This window comes from Leptidea sinapis, chromosome 24 (assembly GCF_905404315.1).
Source record: "Leptidea sinapis chromosome 24, ilLepSina1.1, whole genome shotgun sequence".
In the NCBI taxonomy this organism is placed as follows: domain Eukaryota; kingdom Metazoa; phylum Arthropoda; class Insecta; order Lepidoptera; family Pieridae; genus Leptidea; species Leptidea sinapis.
In genome coordinates this window covers 11,440,532-11,458,786 of record NC_066288.1, presented here as the reverse complement: position 1 = coordinate 11,458,786, position 18,255 = coordinate 11,440,532, and the positions used below count along the sequence as shown (strand labels likewise).

The 18,255-nt window shown below is 34.6% G+C and overlaps 1 protein-coding gene across 1 annotated transcript in view; it reads right to left on the bottom strand.

Annotated features, from left to right (window-relative positions):
* Window positions 1-1,111: 1,111 nt before the first annotated feature.
* LOC126971902 (GTPase-activating Rap/Ran-GAP domain-like protein 3) overlaps window positions 1,112-18,255 on the bottom strand; it is a 327,877-nt gene continuing 310,733 nt past the window's right edge. The window contains exons 16-25 of the mRNA XM_050818416.1: window positions 17,157-17,282; window positions 15,440-15,612; window positions 14,105-14,218; window positions 13,026-13,137; window positions 12,628-12,717; window positions 11,728-11,849; window positions 11,059-11,210; window positions 9,929-10,068; window positions 4,851-4,977; window positions 1,112-4,656 (exon numbers count right to left, since the gene is read on the bottom strand). Coding sequence (XP_050674373.1) covers window positions 4,554-4,656; window positions 4,851-4,977; window positions 9,929-10,068; window positions 11,059-11,210; window positions 11,728-11,849; window positions 12,628-12,717; window positions 13,026-13,137; window positions 14,105-14,218; window positions 15,440-15,612; window positions 17,157-17,282 — 1,259 coding nt within the window. The 3' untranslated portion in view covers window positions 1,112-4,553. The remainder of the gene's footprint in view (window positions 4,657-4,850; window positions 4,978-9,928; window positions 10,069-11,058; window positions 11,211-11,727; window positions 11,850-12,627; window positions 12,718-13,025; window positions 13,138-14,104; window positions 14,219-15,439; window positions 15,613-17,156; window positions 17,283-18,255) is intronic.

Sequence of the window (18,255 nt, the reverse complement as noted above, 5' to 3'; positions counted from 1 at the left end):
TGACTCTAATAAAGAAGTCGGATAAATGCCCAATATGTTTGATATCGTAGCCTCAACCTAGCATAAGAAAACTAAATATTTTTTTTGTAAATTGCAATAAATATAGGAATATCCACACTAAGACTCATGTTAATATCGACTAATTAATAAAAATATAACACCAGTTGTACCTACACATTAAACAATAAATAAATATCTTTCATATATTTTGTAAAACTACAATAAATATACCCAATGAGTTATTGTGAAACATTAAAATATATCTATGTACACAGGTACATAACATTTTCAGAGGTATTTTAAAATCACACAAATAGATATTGTACCCACTTCAAAAATGGAACAGTTGATTTTCAATAGCATGACATAATCATAGTCAAAACCTACGTTTAATAATATTTCATATTTTTTGTAATGACAGATTAACAGCTAGTCATTATTTCAATTATGCTCCTTCAATCAATTTTAATTTAACTCGAACGACCAGTCTCAATTAAAAATAAACTCATTGAAGAAAATGAAACAATGACTGCTCTTAATTAATCCTAATATATTTTATTCGAAATCAACTTTGATTTCAAGAAAGTTAATAATATAATTCAATATAGATAAATACTTAATTAAGAATACATATAATATATTAGTACCAACATTAACTGCTAATCTCAAATTTGGACGTAGTTTTATTCTAGATAATCCCAAATACAACTGTTAATTTTTATTTAAATTCATAAATGTTACACAATTTATATAATACAATGACTAGTAATGTTCACTATTTTAAACAATCAATTTGAGTAGATAATACGAATTACCCGCATGACAATATCAGCATTTCGGTCTGTATATACTAAATATCGACCTACTTTAAATTAATGACATCACTATGCGGGTCTCGTCGAGTGTTTTATAATAGCTTAAACACATGGTCGGATTTTGTACGGCCGGACTATCGGACGGTCCGGTGAGCGCCTCGCACCAATTCTGGATGGTGCGAGGTGGAATTTTGTGCGATGTACAATGGGACATACCTACCATTGAATATGGTCCGCCGCCAGACCGCGTCCGATTGTTCGGCTGTACAAAATCTGACCATGTGTTTAAGTTAAAATACAGTTCAACTATCATTTAAAATAGTTCAATATTAATGTTTACTTATGTAAAATGTTCTTAGTTCTAATACGTTACTTACGAAGAGAATATACATTAACACATTTTGTTAAATGACGTGTTATAGTGTAGTATGCTAAGGCTAACGAGACGAGATAGAGAATGTAAACAAACGGACCGTTACGATTCGAACTCTTCCTACGAATCATCCTTGTCTAATACAGCTATTAGAATAGGGAATCCATAATTTGTACAAAATTTATTCAAAGAAAAATGTTTTGAACTTTGTTTACATTATTTATCTAGTCTCGTTGGCCTTAGTATAGTTCCGATATAGTCATTACAATTAATTATGATGCTTGTACAACTTGCAAGTCACTGTAACTATTTATACGTATTTACCACAGTACCTACATCATAATATTATTATTATTATATGTACCTATAATATAATAGTCGAACAGTGGACATGTACAACAACTACCTTACCAATTTGCGTGTATCATCCATATTGGAAGTTTAATGTCAAACAATACTTGTTCATGTTAGGTAGGTTAATATCTTCTTACAAATAAATATAAGTAATATCTATAGTATAACTTTAATTTCTAATAATATCTTTGGTTCTCATTTGGTGTTGCCTTAATACTTATACCTACATTTAGTGTTTTCTCTAAGTCTACATAGAATATCATATAACAATAAGTATTTTTAGATCTAAGTATAAAAGTACGTATAATATTGTTTGGCTTTCTCAATCATTCAAGGAAGCAAAACTTTTGTCGCACTAATATCTAGGTAGATACTAGATATATAAATACGGTATTACACCAACTTCTACAGTTATAGTGATCCCTTACTGCTGTTATAAAATGTTTACAAACTTGCTAACAGATGCTAGGAATTATTAGATTTTTTGAGTGTTCCTACGCTGATGTAAAATGTTTACAACCATTTTTAACATTTAAAAATATTGTGCGGAGCATGCTAGAACGGGCCCAGGACTCTTCGAATACCCTGCTGTCGCATGGATACAATAGATATGTGTACAAACAAGGCATAACAAACGTTTTATTTATTACAATCTGTTCACTAACAATTTTTGTTTGGAAATGTTTACTAACATTCACAGACATTGTGATTAAATGTTTATAACAGCAGTATGGGCGGACCATTAAACAAAAGCGACTACGTAAACACATCATACATTATATTATGAGTAAGTACCTATGTATTGGAGTAACATTTCCATAAGACTAACATAACTAATTCAATATCAATTCTCTTGCATCGCATTTAGTTTACTTATACGAGATACGCATTTTGTATATATTATGAGGATAACACATTTTTATACATAATATAAATTATAAACATTAAACTTAGTACTAATTTACTTAATATTATCTAATCTAAAATTTTATTTCGAATTCGAATGGGTGGTAGTTGTTCACTTTCAAAAAGTGATTTTATATCCTATTTTGAATAAAAATATTTGATTTTTTTTCTATATTGCTGCATCTCCGTTAGAGATGTTATTTTTTCTTGCCCGCTTTATTTGTGTATCCTAATAACCTATTAACAAAATTATATTTCGCTACGCCACATCACTTTTTGTCTCCTTACCTATGACTACATACGTACAATAACTTCTTAAATAAATAAAATAGAACATTACATTTTAAGGGTTTATATAACCTACTAACGTATTATGATTACCTATATTCATGTGGTAGTTAAATATATAATAAGTTTAAGTTACCAAAAATTATACCGTACATTGCTCTGCTAAAAAGACCTACGTATTAATTATATTACATAGTTAATATTTATTTGATTTAGGTACCTACCTAATTAATCTTAATTACAACGAAAATATATTTGTAACAGTTATAAACATTAATACATTATTACTTGAACAATCGTATAATCATGTAAGTACTTATATAATATATTTTAATTCATAACTCTTATTATGGCCCCTATGGCCATAAAAATGGATTATTTCAGTTTTTTTTAAACCATTACCTACCATAGAGATTTTTTTAGGACTATTTTTTTACATCGATCTTTTTTTTTTCGAATACCGACACTTAGAATAGTTCTATTTTTCTTACTTGGTTTCTGTGCAATTTACACCACAATTTAGCCAAAGCCTACATCGACGCCATTTTGTGACTGTCATTCTATACGTCAACAAGACTGTTTTGTTGTTGTTCTATTTATTTAGATTTTAGAGCATTGGTAACAAGACCATCAGCTCTAAAACAAAATACAATTAAAGTATTTAAATCATTTTTCAATATACTCTATTACAAGAAAAACTCTTATTATAGATTACAATAAATAGGTAGGTTTCTGGGCAAAAACAATTTTGGTGTAGGTTAGTTTCCCATATTATAATTCAACAAGACTGATAAACATATACAAAAACATAGAGACGAATTCCAATATTACACATATCTGTTTATAACAGGATCGAATATCGACGTGATTGATGAAATTGACTAATCAACACGTATTATGTAGTTATTTTTTTTTATAATTTCACAGGCGTCGCAGACTGCACGGAAAATTTGCTGTGAACATTCACCAGTTGGTAACCCACAATCCTTATGGACTAAGATGAAGAAAGTCATAAGTCTTTTGAACGCTTAATCTTAAACATCATCACGACCAATTTTCCAGAGGCAAAAATATTGCCGATTTCCGTTAGACAAGCTAGGTAGTTACATTTATACACTTGCATTAACGTTTTTTTTCACACAAGCTTTTTTATTTTTGAAACTTGACCTGTCTCCTTTTCCGTACGTCCACGATTTGATCAATGCATGCACGTAGGTCGTACTTTCCCTACATATGATTTGTAAAGGTGAGTACAGACTGGTGAAACGTAACATGTATCATTCTACCTTTCATTGCCATGCGAACACGCCCCTTTGCGTTCGTTCGAAAAACCGACAAATCACGGGTTCTCCTCCCTGCCCACTGCCACTTCAATTTCGCAACCATCTGGTTCTCCTACGGATCTCCTTATTTCCGATTTGATCTCGCAGGGAAACTCCGAGCATAGCCCTCTCCATTGCCCGCTGAGCGACAATGAGCTTCATGTTACATTTCACCAATCTGTAGTCTGTACACACCACAAGAAAAACTCATCACATTTGGATAACTATCGCACTTATCATAAAAAAGTTGGATTTTATCAAACTGATAAAAGAAAGTTGGAACTGGAGTTACTGCTTGTGATAAAACAATAATTATATCTGTTCCCTTTCAAATAATCCTATGCTAATTGCGTTTCAAATTTTATTTAATAATACTGAAACATAAATTCTATACAATTTTATTATTTTTAAAGTGATATTCCTCACTTCTGGGAGTTGTATAAATTATATGTTAAAGGCCAGTATGTACACTATCTATAGATATTTGATCTAAGTTTATCGTGTGCTGTGTTGTGTAGTTGTGCCATAATCTTCCATATCAGCGCTTACTCTGCTGTCCAGCCGCAAGTCTGCTAGCTTTTGTCTAATGCTGCTCTGTCTGAAAATTATCTTAAAATTTAAAACAAAACAGTCGAGGATGTCCATATTGAATTTAATAAAATATTGGCTGTTTAGCATTGATGTTCTACTAATAAAGAGATGTTTTTTACATATTAATATTACCTACTTAAAAAGCCAGGCGAAGTCGGTACCCAGCTATAGATTGTTAACTTCTAAATGGTATATTATCACCTGTCAGAGAAGAACGAGGTCACGACTTGGTCTGTGGAGACGGACTGGCGCTGGTAGGTGGCAGCGCTGAGGTTGCTCTGCGGTATCTTGTAGATGCGCACGCAGCGACCTGCGTTCTCTGGTATCACTGCAAATTTTGGAGTCAATACATCTGCGTATCGAGTAACGGTTTACATGCTAATTAGAAATTTTGTATATTTTTGAAGTTAAACTTCTTTTACCATAAACATTTACTCGGACAAATTATCCGAGTGAATTTTTACGATGCGCGCACACACCGTCACTCAAATTCGACACCCTCACGTTATCTGGTCAACAAGACCATTTGTATATATGTATGCTCTCACTGCCGAGCGAATTTGATAAGAACCTCGTTCGTTTTTGGGAAGAACTTGCAGGTCTCGACCGGTTAAAGTTCTTTATACTTTCAAAGAGAAATTTAGGAGGTATACCTCTCGCACTACGATATACAAAAGCATGTCATCGCCTTTACTGCACGTCTTACTCTCTCTGTCTTACCGAATTTGATAATAACCTCGTTTCTTTTAGGATAGAATTTGCAGATCTCGATCAGCCAAGGTTCAGTAGATCTTCTGAGATTTAGCACGTATACCTCTCGCACCTACGTAAAGACAAATTACGACGTACGTCTTTAGCACATGATCGCCTTCACTGCTCGTGTTAGTCTCGCTGCCTAACCGAATTTGATAAGATCCTCGTTCATTCTGGGAAAGAACTTGCAGATCCCGTCTGGCCAAGGTCCCTTGGACCTACTGTGTGGAATTTAACTAGTATACTACTAAAGGCTACACGAGGCGGCTTACCCCCCGATGATATGAGTTATTTGAGAGTGTATTGGAGGAAGTTCTTTCAAAATTATCAGAATCTAATAAATGTATTATGATTTGTGGTGACTTTAATATTAACTTATTAAAAAAATCCACCACAAGTATTAGATTCAAATCTTTGTTTAAATCATATAATTTATCAAATATTTTCTTAGAACCTACTAGAGTAACCAGCACCTCTAAAAGCTATATTGATAATATTTTTACTAATTATAAACCTATTTCTCAGTCAATAATTAGTAAACTGAGTATTGAAGTAAGCAAATGTACTTCAATTAAAAAGTTTATGTTTGTTCCGGTAAATAAAAGGCGAATGGAGAAATATAGAGGCAATGTTTCGGAAAAACTCTCAAATTCGTATTTGAATTATAACAGTACTTTAAATGAGATGTGTGGTAAGTTATTTAAAATAATTAAAACAAGAGTTTGCTTCTATATTTACTTCAAAGACAGTCAACTCGGGTGGTCTCTTGTCATTCAACAACCGGGCAACAGCTGGTATTCATAGGAACAGAAAACGGTTATATGAACTATATAGTGAGAGATCATGTATCTTTTCTTGTATATGTGAAAAATTATTCAAAATTATTTAAGAAAGTATGTACTATTGCTAAGTCAATGCATATTAGAGAAATAATTAAAAATGTTTCAAATAAAATACAAATGACTTGGAAAGTTATTAACTGGGAATCTGGAAGACCAAAAGACTGCAAGTTTGAATATAATTTAATAATAAACAATACTAAAATCCGATCTGAGCAGGAAGTAGCTTCTTCTTTTGAGAATTTTTTTCTGACATTCCCGTTTCTATCTCAAGTACTCTTGTCTCCTGCACCAGTGTTGCTGAGTCACTTCTTTTGGAAAATGTTAAGGAATGTAAACAAAATTTCAAATTTAGTGTTGTTAGCCCAGCAGAAATAATTAAAACTTTCAGATCTTTAGAAATGAAAAAAACTGCTGATATATGGGGCATATTTGTAAAAATTATAAGTTCTGGTATTGACGTCATAGCACCATATCTAGCACTAGTTTTTAATAGCTGTATTGAACATGGCGTGTTTCCTGACCTTCTGAAAATTACACTAACATTTAAATCGGGACTCATTTCTGACCCGAAAAACTTTCGCCCTGTTTCATTGTTACCGAACCTAAGTAAAATTTTTGAAAAAATATTTAAAGCCAAATGCTTACTCACTTTAACACTTATAAGTTACTTCATATAAAACAATTTATCTTTACTAGGGGACGCTTGACTACGGATGCAGGTGTTGAACTCAACAGGAATAGTTTTGAGGCCTGGGAGGAATCAAAGAATGCACTTGGTATCTTCTGTGATTTATCTAAGGCTTTTGATTGTGTTCAACATTCAACGCTGGTCAGGAAGCTATGTCACTATGGTATAAGAGGATCTGCGCTCGATCTTCTGATGTCATATTTAAATAAAAGGATTCAGAGGGTGGCAGAAGATCTCCTGGGACTCATCTCGATATGGGGGTACCACATGGGTCTATTCTTGGACCCTTCCTCTTTCTAATTTATGTAAATGATCTACCTAACCTTGTAGAAAAAAAACACAAGGTGGTATTGTTTGCGGATGACACTTCACTTATATTCAAAGTGAAACGAAGCCAAGTTTTATATGACGAAGTAAACAATGCTCTATCTGACATCGTGTACTGGTTGTTACGAAATTTAAAAGAATTGTTAAAAAACGTTTATGTGAGAAAGGTTACTATAGCGTAAACAAATTTCTTAATGACACCACGGAATAAAGCGAACACCCGCAGGCTCTTCAATTATAAATGTTTATTGTACGATATCACATTGTAATCCATATTTTTATATTAAAAAAAAGCCCGCTGAGTTTCTTGCGCCCATTTACTCTTAGAACCGCTTGTTCATTTAATTAACTTAAGTCTTTCTAGTGGCATTTTCCCAGAGGTTTTTAAACAGGCAGTTGTAATTCCGGTTCATAAGAGTGGTGACAAAAAAGTTGCTTCAAACTATAGACCCATATCATTGCTGAGTGTTTTTAGTAAGATCTTGGAAAAAATAGTTAATATCAGATTAACCAAGTTTCTTGAAAAATACAAGCTACTTGCGCAAAACCAATTTGGTTTTCGGTCAAATCGATCTACTCTGGATGCAGTACTTGAGGTTACTAAATATATCACTAGTACCCTAGATAGTGGCAATAAATGCATAGGCGTTTTCCTAGATCTGCAAAAAGCATTCGATACAGTCTCAATTCCTATCTTACTTAACAGACTTTCCAATTTGGGAATTAGAGGAATAGCTTTGGACTGGTTCAAAAATTATCTTAATGGAAGACAGCAGTGTATTAAGATAGGCGATCTTACTAGTGATCTTATCACCATTGACTATGGAGTTCCCCAGGGAAGTGTTTTGGGCCCTACACTATTCCTAGCTTACATCAACCCTCTTTGTAAGATTTCTCCCACATCAGGACGTATCGTTTGCTTTGCCGATGATACTGTGGTTTTATTTCATGGAAATCAGTGGGATGACGTGAAATCGTTAGCTGAAGAAGGATTGAGCCAAATCACGTCTTGGCTGGAAAATAGTTTACTAACTGTCAATACTGCTAAGACTAAATATATGTGCTTCAATATCTCCAACAGAAATAATCCTGACGGACAATTTACTCTCCCAATACACACGTATCCTTGTAACCGGAAAAACAATCGATCTTATTGTAAATGTAACATCCTAGCCAAAGAGGAAACCATAAAATACCTTGGTGTTACGCTAGACGAACACCTTAATTGGACGGCCCACATTTATAATACAAAAAATAAAATAAAACGTCTCATTCCATTATTTAGAAACCTAAGAGACGTGGCACCAGTCGAGACAACTATGATGGTGTTTCAATGTCTCTGTGTTCCAATCATGACCTATTGCATTTGTGCGTGGGGTGGAGCTGGCAAAACGTTTATGCTTCAGTTAGAACGAGCGCACAGAACTCTACTAAAAACAATTTTCAATAAGCCGTTTAGGTACCCAACCAACCAATTACATGAAGAGAGTAAACTTCTTAGTGTCCGTCAGCAATATATTTATGGAATAATTTCAAGATTTCATGTAAAAAGTAATATAAATTCTAATGATAATAACAGAATAAACACATTTCGTACCCCAATCACTAAAACAGGCTTTGCTCAGTCACAGTATGAATTTAATTCGGCATACGCTTACAACTACTTCAGTAAATATAATAAAAATATAAGTAAAGTAAATAAATTCTCGTTAACAAAATCTTTAAAATCATGGCTAATAGTATTAAAATACGAAGATACAGAAAATGTTCTTAAAATTAAAACTTAATATTCAATTACTAACATTTATTTAATCTTGTGCACAGTTTGACATACTAACAAATACATAAAAAACAAAAAACACACACACACACAGCAACACACACGCACACACACACACACACACACTTACACACACACGCACTCATACACATACACGCACTCATACACATACACGCACACACACATACCTCTTTTTAGTGAGTTTGCTAATTATGTTTAATAATGGATAGCCTTTCGGAAGGACCTAGCCTCTGCAACTCAGGGTATCCTATCGCAGAGGGTAGGGCACAAAAACATTTTGTACCACATATTATTAGTTGAATAAAGGATTATTATTATTATTATTATTATTCTTCTCAGGTCTGAGGCAGTCACTTTTCAATGGGCGGTAGTTTCTGACGTTCAATAAGTGATTTTGAATAAAAATATTTGAATTTGAATACCTCTACCACCTACCATGGCATATAAGTTTACCACGTAGCTGTTCAACGTCAGACATTTGTTAGGTTATATTTATTTTGTTCTATTGCATGGATGTTTTATTAGTGTTTGAAAATACCAGTATCTATTATGGGAACAAGAGGGTCCTGATTATATGCACATTTCACCAAAGCAGTTACGATATCATTTCAGTTGTAAATTTTATTAAACCGGCGCCAACACCCTTCAAACCGGAATAAAACAAGAAAAGTACACCACTACCATCTATAGTTTAGTTATACGTAGAAGAAAGTTCCTTCAAAACGTTCAGTAGAAGATAACCGCAAAATTTGATTGTGAGCATGCTATTTGGTTATAGCATGTGGGACGATGCTAGGTTTGACCGGTAGGAATCAGAATATAAGGGGTAAAACAAAATTCTGATGGAGTAGGTAAAAAGCTTTGTTACCTTGTGGCGACGTGGGTGGAGATATGGGCGTCATTCTCTGCAGAGGCGGTCTGATGTTCTCCTGCTCTGATGATATTGAACTACTTCTACTTGAACCGGAGTTGTTTTCTGGTGTGCGATTGAGATGGGCTTGGTCAGTTCTGAAAATAGATTTCAAACGAAGGCATAAGTAAGACCCTATCTCACTTACTTTATTAATAATTTTCTGCCAAGATAATAATATTGGAGGATGGCAAGGATGCATGTATTTTGGGACCCACTGAAAGAAGTAGCGACCATCATGGAAACTTGTTGAACGTAACAAAACTAAGAAAAAAGCAAATCGTAAGTAAGTCTAAAAAGTGGGAGAAAAAAGATATAGCTAAAAGTAAAAAATAACCTACAATTATTGATTGTTCAATCAATAATTTGTATCGTATATCTATGCTTAATTACTGTCTGCTAAAAGATAATATATAATGTATATGTGGATGGTTGGCCAGCAGCTAATAATTGAGGATTCACAATTCATTCTTTTTTCAAACAGGTATCGAATCTTTTAAAGATTTTATTATCAAACATCGATAATAATCTTATTGAATCTTATTTTGAATTACTACTGAATTACTGATTTTAGTAGGTATAGATAGTTTGATGGAGTCGGAAAATCCATATAAAAAATGACTGTCATATCAAAAAATGTAGATGTCAATTGCGCAAAACGTTTCGTTAGTGCTCTTGAGATGCAAGATGACTTATTTTTAATAAATTAAAATAATTTATTTCTTTTGACTCCCGTATTAAGATATTTTTTTGTATAAAGATAGTATAAACTTAAGTTTATAATTAAAATAGACTTGTACTTGTACGATGCTTCCTTAATTTTTAAATTATGTGGGTCCATTCTCGCCATCCTCCATTGTATAATTAATGTAGGTATATCTATGTAAGTATACATCGAATAAGAAATTATATCTAACGAAAATTGTTTGTAAATTTGCAAAGTGTAAATGAATTGTCGAGACTCAAAGACTTTATTAGAATATTAAGCCCGATACTTCCAATAAGTGCTACAAGTACCCTACAATCATTATTTTGTCGAAATATATTAATTAAAAAAAAGTTGTTGATCACAGTAAATCTACACATACTTTTGTTCGGGATGTTCGTCATCTTCCACTGAGTAGGCGTTCATCTTGCTCATTTGGCGTACAAGCTCGTAGTTGTCATGTAGAGATAAAGACGGGTCTATCTCTCTACTCAAGGGTACATACTCCGGGGCGCACGCCACGTAGAATATATCCTGGAAAATACAATTATTTTATAGGAGAGAAAACGGGCAAGCAGCTCCAACGCTGTTACGTTAGACCGATTAAATACGAGTGCTACATCTATAACAATTTAAATTCAATCTACACTAATAGAAAGGAGTTATACATTGGTGTTTCGAGCCAGATCTGAACTGGTATTCTCCAGAGGTCATTGAATTTTTTTGTATATTTAGTGTGTTGCATGAGATCTTTCCAGAATCTGATGGATGATGAACTGAAATTAACATTCCCTGGTTTCTTTCAAGATTCAGGTATCGCCATACCTGAATCCGGCTTGCGGAGATGTCAGTTTCAATCACTATCCTGGATAATACCTTGACCTACATAAATGCCAGAGAACAAATGATAGCGCGATTTAAAAAGGCATAGTGTCATCTCTCGGCAATTTAAAGAACAAAACTAATTACATTGCAATCATTTGTCACTAAATTAAACAGTTATTAAATAGTTAATACTGTTGCTATTTATATGTATGTAGAGTTAGATAACCTTTCGACCGCATAACAGTTTGAGTCCTGGAATGCAGGCAGCATGTACCAAGGAGCCGTTCGCGACCAGCCGAATCTCTAACAAGTCTTCAGCGAACGCCATTATATACGGAAACGCACAAACTGAAATGGGAAACGTAGAATAAGGTAAATAAACAAATATGGATAGACGTGTTGACTACATTTTAATTTAGTCACCTAGGCTCTAAGTCGATTAGTAAGTTAGAAGTAACTACATCAGTGTAAGGTAAGGGAATGAGTGTAGGAAAACATTTATACCAAAGCTACAAAGTAATGTTTTACATAGCTGAGCAAGCATAATGTATTTTTCTCTGCCGTGTTTAAATACGTCAGTTATAATATTTGGTGCAGCACTAGAACGCTGGCTAGCTTGAAGTATGGTCTTACTATATTTCTGACTTCCAGTTCCATCGAAGCCAATTTGGCTTTGCCTTCCAGACAAGCATAGCATTGGCAATTGCTGAAGATTACGAGACACATATTCCGATACTACGCAGGCAGTAAGTGGAGTGTTGTCGTAGAGCGGTGAAACGCAAAACGGTCTAATATTTGTGGTTACCCACGAAATCTATTCTGGGGCTTAAATTTAAATTTAACAGGAATTGTTACCCTATTCCACTTTATCCTAAAGATTGGAGTCGATAGAAGATACAAGTTTATATAGCGATACAAGAACCTGCATAATATCTATATATAAAGCCAGATTAAACCAGTGCTACATATATAACAACTTAAAAACAATCCATACGTCTTAGAAAGAAGCCACACATTGGTCCTGCGAGGCGGATCTAAACTAGAGACTATGCTCGTGTTCCCGTTACTTGTTCATTATGAAATATTAATAATAATTGGAAAATACAAGACAGGATTGTGTTCTTACCAACAGCAGTGGGCACGGTTGTCCAGTGGAAGTCGTATTCGCAGTCGCTCTCCAAACCTTTACTTGTTAATCTCTCGAAGTGACAAGTATCTGTGGACATGTTCACGATCACATTTAACTCCTATGGAATCAAGTTTTTGAAGTTAAAAAATCTTTGAATGTGCTGATCACGTTCGCAAGGGGACAAGCAATTAAAAAAATCCATTATCGACATACTCATACAAACGTAATTTTATGCTTTTATATTATCATATAACAGTTGGCGTATGAATTATCGTTAGCGTTAACAAAATACAAAATTTGAATAGTTTGTGAGAGGACAATTTGTGTAAAAGTGTGTCAATATTATTATTATTAATTAACAAATAAATGAATGAATGAAACAATAAAATACTAACGATTGTAGCAAAGCAGTAGCTGTCCATCTCTTTCGTCACCGATCCGTAGAGCGTTAACAAGAGCACCACGTCGCGAAACACTGTCTTCGAAACTTTCAGCACGTTTCACAGGCTAGAAAACAATGCTAATTTTCTTTAAATATCCAACCAAGATCGCTGAATTGCAAAGAGTTTTTGATAATTTATACGTCTAAATAGAGCCTCTTGCTGTTAGGCATATGACAACATACATCGCACACTCGCGATTTATGTATCACTTTGTTTTAGAGTGCGTGCGTTGCTGAAAATAGAGGTTAAAAGTCGCTGATATTTTTTCAACGTGTACACAGCTGCCACAGTCTATCTTGACGTATAAATCATCTAAGAAAGAAATAATCTCATTCTTTAATCTGACAAAAAGTAATTTTAATCAGTATTTCTTTTTTAAATTTTATAAATTTCCATCTTTTTCCGTAGAATAGCCTAGTTTATAGTCTAGGAAATAAGATCAAAAGGGAGTGTTCCTTCTCGGGAATGTATAAATAAATACTTCAAAACTGTATTGAATCTATGGTATATTAATTGACTTTTACAAATATGACTTGAGTGCCGCGGCCGATAGGTTTCTTAATTATGATGAGTGCGCGACGGTTGACCGTCCTTGGCGAACTGAGTGGTGGGGCCTGGAGGCTTCGTTCTCGCGCCTCACTCGAGGCACTAGTGGTGTGCCGCAACAGGGATATTTATATCTTATTTTAATACCACCCACCAAAAATTCACAAAAAAGCTAACATCTAAATAATTAACTGTAAAATTAAATACAGAAACGTTACGAAACTTTAAAACAAACAAACTCTTAGCTTCTAAGAATAAATTACAAGTAATCTCAGATTGACTTATAATCAAACAGTAATCCGACAGAGTAACGTAATAACTAGTCAACGGTTGAAGCGGAAGTGTGTCGACGCCAGGAAGACAGCGCCTTTTATAGACATCTTCAGCCTCTCCTCCTGCTTTTTTCTACAATGTGTTATATGTCTATCCTTTACTATTTTCTTAATTATTGATATCATCTATGAAATGTAATGAGGTCGTATTACCTGTCCAGTATTGGTTTCTAGCAGTTCCCAATGATGTTTGTATCCAATGACAATGACGCCAACCTCAGCCTCCATCAGCTTCAGTAAGTTTGGTGTCTCGCTTAATTGAATATCCTAAGGAAGGCATGAATTAATATTTTTTAACACTTTACATTAAATTAAATTTAAAATAGTTTGGAAAATCCAAAAGTGTACGCGTCATTTTCCGCAATAAAATTGATTATTTATAAAAGTCTGGACAAGTACGTAGATGTACTCGTTCTCATGTGTCAAAGCTCTTGTATTCCATGAATGAAAGGCCTAAGATCTTTAATACAAGAATGATTTGTATGTTATGGCAATGGCAAGTTACTAATGTTTTACGCCAAGCAGCTAGAAAAGCTGAAGTTGCAATGGATACATTGAGCAAAGTTGTTATAATGTTAGTAGAGTACGGTATAGATAACTTGAACATGTCTATCGAGAATCCACCACACCCAAATGCATTTGTATGTAAACTTCAAAGACGTTAAATAGTGGAAGTTACGAACACAGTTGTTAAGGAGAATGTAAAATCACCTTTCGATGATTGATATGATTCAAGAAAAATCGATTTGAATCGATGCAATAATAACATTTTTGTTTCCCTGTGAGATAGTATCAGAAATAAGGAGAGCCGCCAAACCAAAGTCACCGACATAGCCCATATGATTGCGAAACTGAAGTGGCACATAGTTTGACGGATAGATGGCCGGTAGGGCAGAGAAGTCCTCAAACGGCGACCACGTACCAGAAGACGCAGTGTTGGTAAACTCCCCACACGATGGACCTACGATCTCGTCAAGATCGCCGGAATACGTTGACGAGGGCAGCGCAGGACCGGTCATCGTGGAGGTCTTTGGTGGAGGCCTTTATCCAGCAGTGAACGTCTTCCGGCTGATGATGATGAAGTCTTTTACCCTCATCCAACCTATTCGGGCGATCTTGACCAGATTGTCGGTCTATCTTGTGTGTCGAGCTATGTGCCCCGCCCACTGCCAAGTAGCGACCACGTATGCGTGCAGTATGTCATCACTGGCAACAAACACTGGTTAAAAACCTTCGACTTCAGACACTGTGGTATTTTGTAAACCCTTCAGAAAAAAAAACAATTATTGACTACTTACGACTAGTAAATTTGAAATTGATTATTGTCTACTACGAGTATTCAAGTAATAATCTTTGACTTGGCAAATGGAAGTCTAAAAATGAACCCCTGTATATTTTATATATTGTATAACTTTTTCTTTTTGTTTTTGTATGTTGCATTAAGTATTATTATTTATGTATAACTTGAAATCATTATTGGTTTCATACCTTGTAATGTGTATATTCGAAACCCATTTCACTATCAGTCTTCGTTTCTTCTACTAAAAGTAATATTCGTTTTCCTATTGCTACAGCTAGTAAAGTTTTCCCACCTTCACCTGAAAATGAATGAAAGTAAAATAATAGTATAATAATAGTATTTATTACATAGGCTGTTAAAACTATGTAATGAAAAACTGAGAGCTACGATATGTCTTATATTATAGAAACCGTAATTTAGATTCAGATAAGAAACTTTTCAAAAGGTTGGCAATATATTTTTCAAATTTAATATTATTACACTTTATAAAGCCTCATCTCCATTAATTTGCAAGTAAAACTAAAACAAAATAAGGAACATAGTCGTAATCTATATATCTATATCTATATCTATATCTATATCTATATCTATATCTATATCTATATCTATATCTATATCTATATCTATATCTATATCTATATCTATATCTATATCTATATCTATATCTATATCTATATCTATATCTATATCTATATCTATATCTATATCTATATCTATATATATATATATATATATATATATAGATAGGTCCGATTTGGCTAATTTTGGTCTTGAATTATTTGTGGAAGTCCAGAGAAGGTTTAAAAGGTGAAAATAAATAGGAAAATGCTGCTACATTAAATAAAAACAACAAATTTGTTTTTCCTTTGATGTGTCCATACATCATTTCTATGAGAGATTTTACTGACGCACGGTTTGACAGTCCTGCTGTGAAACAATTTCATTACGACAGCAGGGTGCATATTTTACGAAGTAATTTTTGATGTTATGATATTTATATAAAAACATTATTTTATTATTTATAATATACAGAACAACGTCTGTCGGGTCAGCTAGTATAAAATAATTCATTCTCTGTCTCTCTTACCTACGCGGCGTATCGATGTTTTTAAACCTAATGCCTCGTGATCCTTAAAAAAACAAAAGGCCAGCAACACTCCGAAAAGTTGCAGACTTATTGTGTTGCAAAGCTCCACATGAACGGTGATTTTCAACTGTCAAGTAGCTTTGTTATTCTCAATTATCTCTTATGTCTCAAGGCGACGAGGGCATTTGTGCCGCTCAGATGTTTGAGTTTTTCAAGCATCCTGGGTGGCACTGCATTGCTATGGGCAGGGCGCTTATGGTCATTTATTTATTTAACATATACGGGCGAACCCTTTTTACAAAATTAAAACGATGAAAGTAATCCAATATTTACTTAACTAACTAATAATAATATTTAACTAACTAACCAACACATCTTATATTCAAATTTTAAGCAAACATGGTTTTAGTGTGTCTGTTCACAGATCGTAAACTAGTATTATATAAATCAATCCAGTTTATCTGGTTGTTAGTAGGTTCGCTGAGCCTAAAAATAGAAGATGATACAACCCTGCTTTCAACAATTGAGTAGAAAAGTAATTCTCAAGATTCTACTAGGAACAGAATAATTTATTAAAGCTAATAGTTGACTACAATAAATATTACTTGATATGAAATTTTAAATGTAAAAATATAATCACATCTCTGCTAAATGGTCATAAATTAAAAAAAAATCACCTTGTTCAAGTATATCAAAGTATTGAGCAGTCTTAGTACGCGGTAATCTCGCGTGTTTACAGTCTTGCAGGGGGCGCATCGCCCAAGCGCCAGCGCACAGCTCGTGTAGCGGCAGCGCGTAGAGGCCGGCGCCCCCCGCACCCCCCGTCGTAGACCCGCCCCCCGCGGACACCCGCGCGCCCGCCCGGAACAGTCCCGCCCGCTCGGACACGCGCGCTGATCGTACGCACCCTTCCCAACGCAACACAACGCGGGTAGTTCCACTTTCTGTAAAAATATAAAAACATAGCTGGTGATCGGATTTTTTTTATTGAAGTGGATAAACGAGCGTTCAGGTTACCTGGTGTTAAGTGAGCCGCACACAATCTCTTGCAAAACCAGAGGAATCAATGGAGCGTTGTCGCCCTTTAAGGAAGGTGTACGCACTTTTTTTGAATTTTGAAATATTTCGCGCGTGCGTCCCTAGCCCTACTGGATAGCCCCGTTGATATGGCCGCCGCGCGTAATTACGATTCGATATCTACACGGGGAGTCATACAGGCCTGCTAAAAATTACGCCTACAAACAACCATGTCGATGCTACATGACATCTCTGATTGAAGTTGGTTGGAACAGTGAGAGTAACAGAATCTTTAGTAATTATAGGCAGAGTTATGGTTAAACTTCAAAAGAGCCGAGAAACAGAAATTAACGCAATTTTAAGGGTTCTTATATATCCAAACGATGACATAGCTTTAAGAATGTGTTTATCGACGGCAGTCAGCGGTGAGCGGAGCTTTTCCTGTCTAATGCTGAGATATATAGAGCGAACATATACTTTGCTAAGACCTTACTCACGTTAAACAAAGTATAAGCTTAGCATAATCTTTGATTTCGTTTATTAATTTTTTTTAGTTTGTCATTTAAGCTGTAACAACAAGTAAATCAAAATTATTAACTTAAGAGACGAGCGAAAAAGCTGTTTAACTTTACATGCTATTATTATTTACATTACAGTATCAGCTCGATCCATTTGAACGCGTGCAATGCAAAGCAGCTCGAAATTTCGGGGACCAAGTGCTCTGTGAACGGCTGGATCACTTCGCGTTGCGTAGAGACGTCGCTTCATTGTGTGTCTTCTACCGCATTTATCACGAGGAGTGTTCCGAAGAACTGTTTAACCTGATTCCTGCCGCCGAATTCCACCTTCTCACGACATGCCACAAGTTAGGATATCATCCCCACCATCAGGATGTTTGGC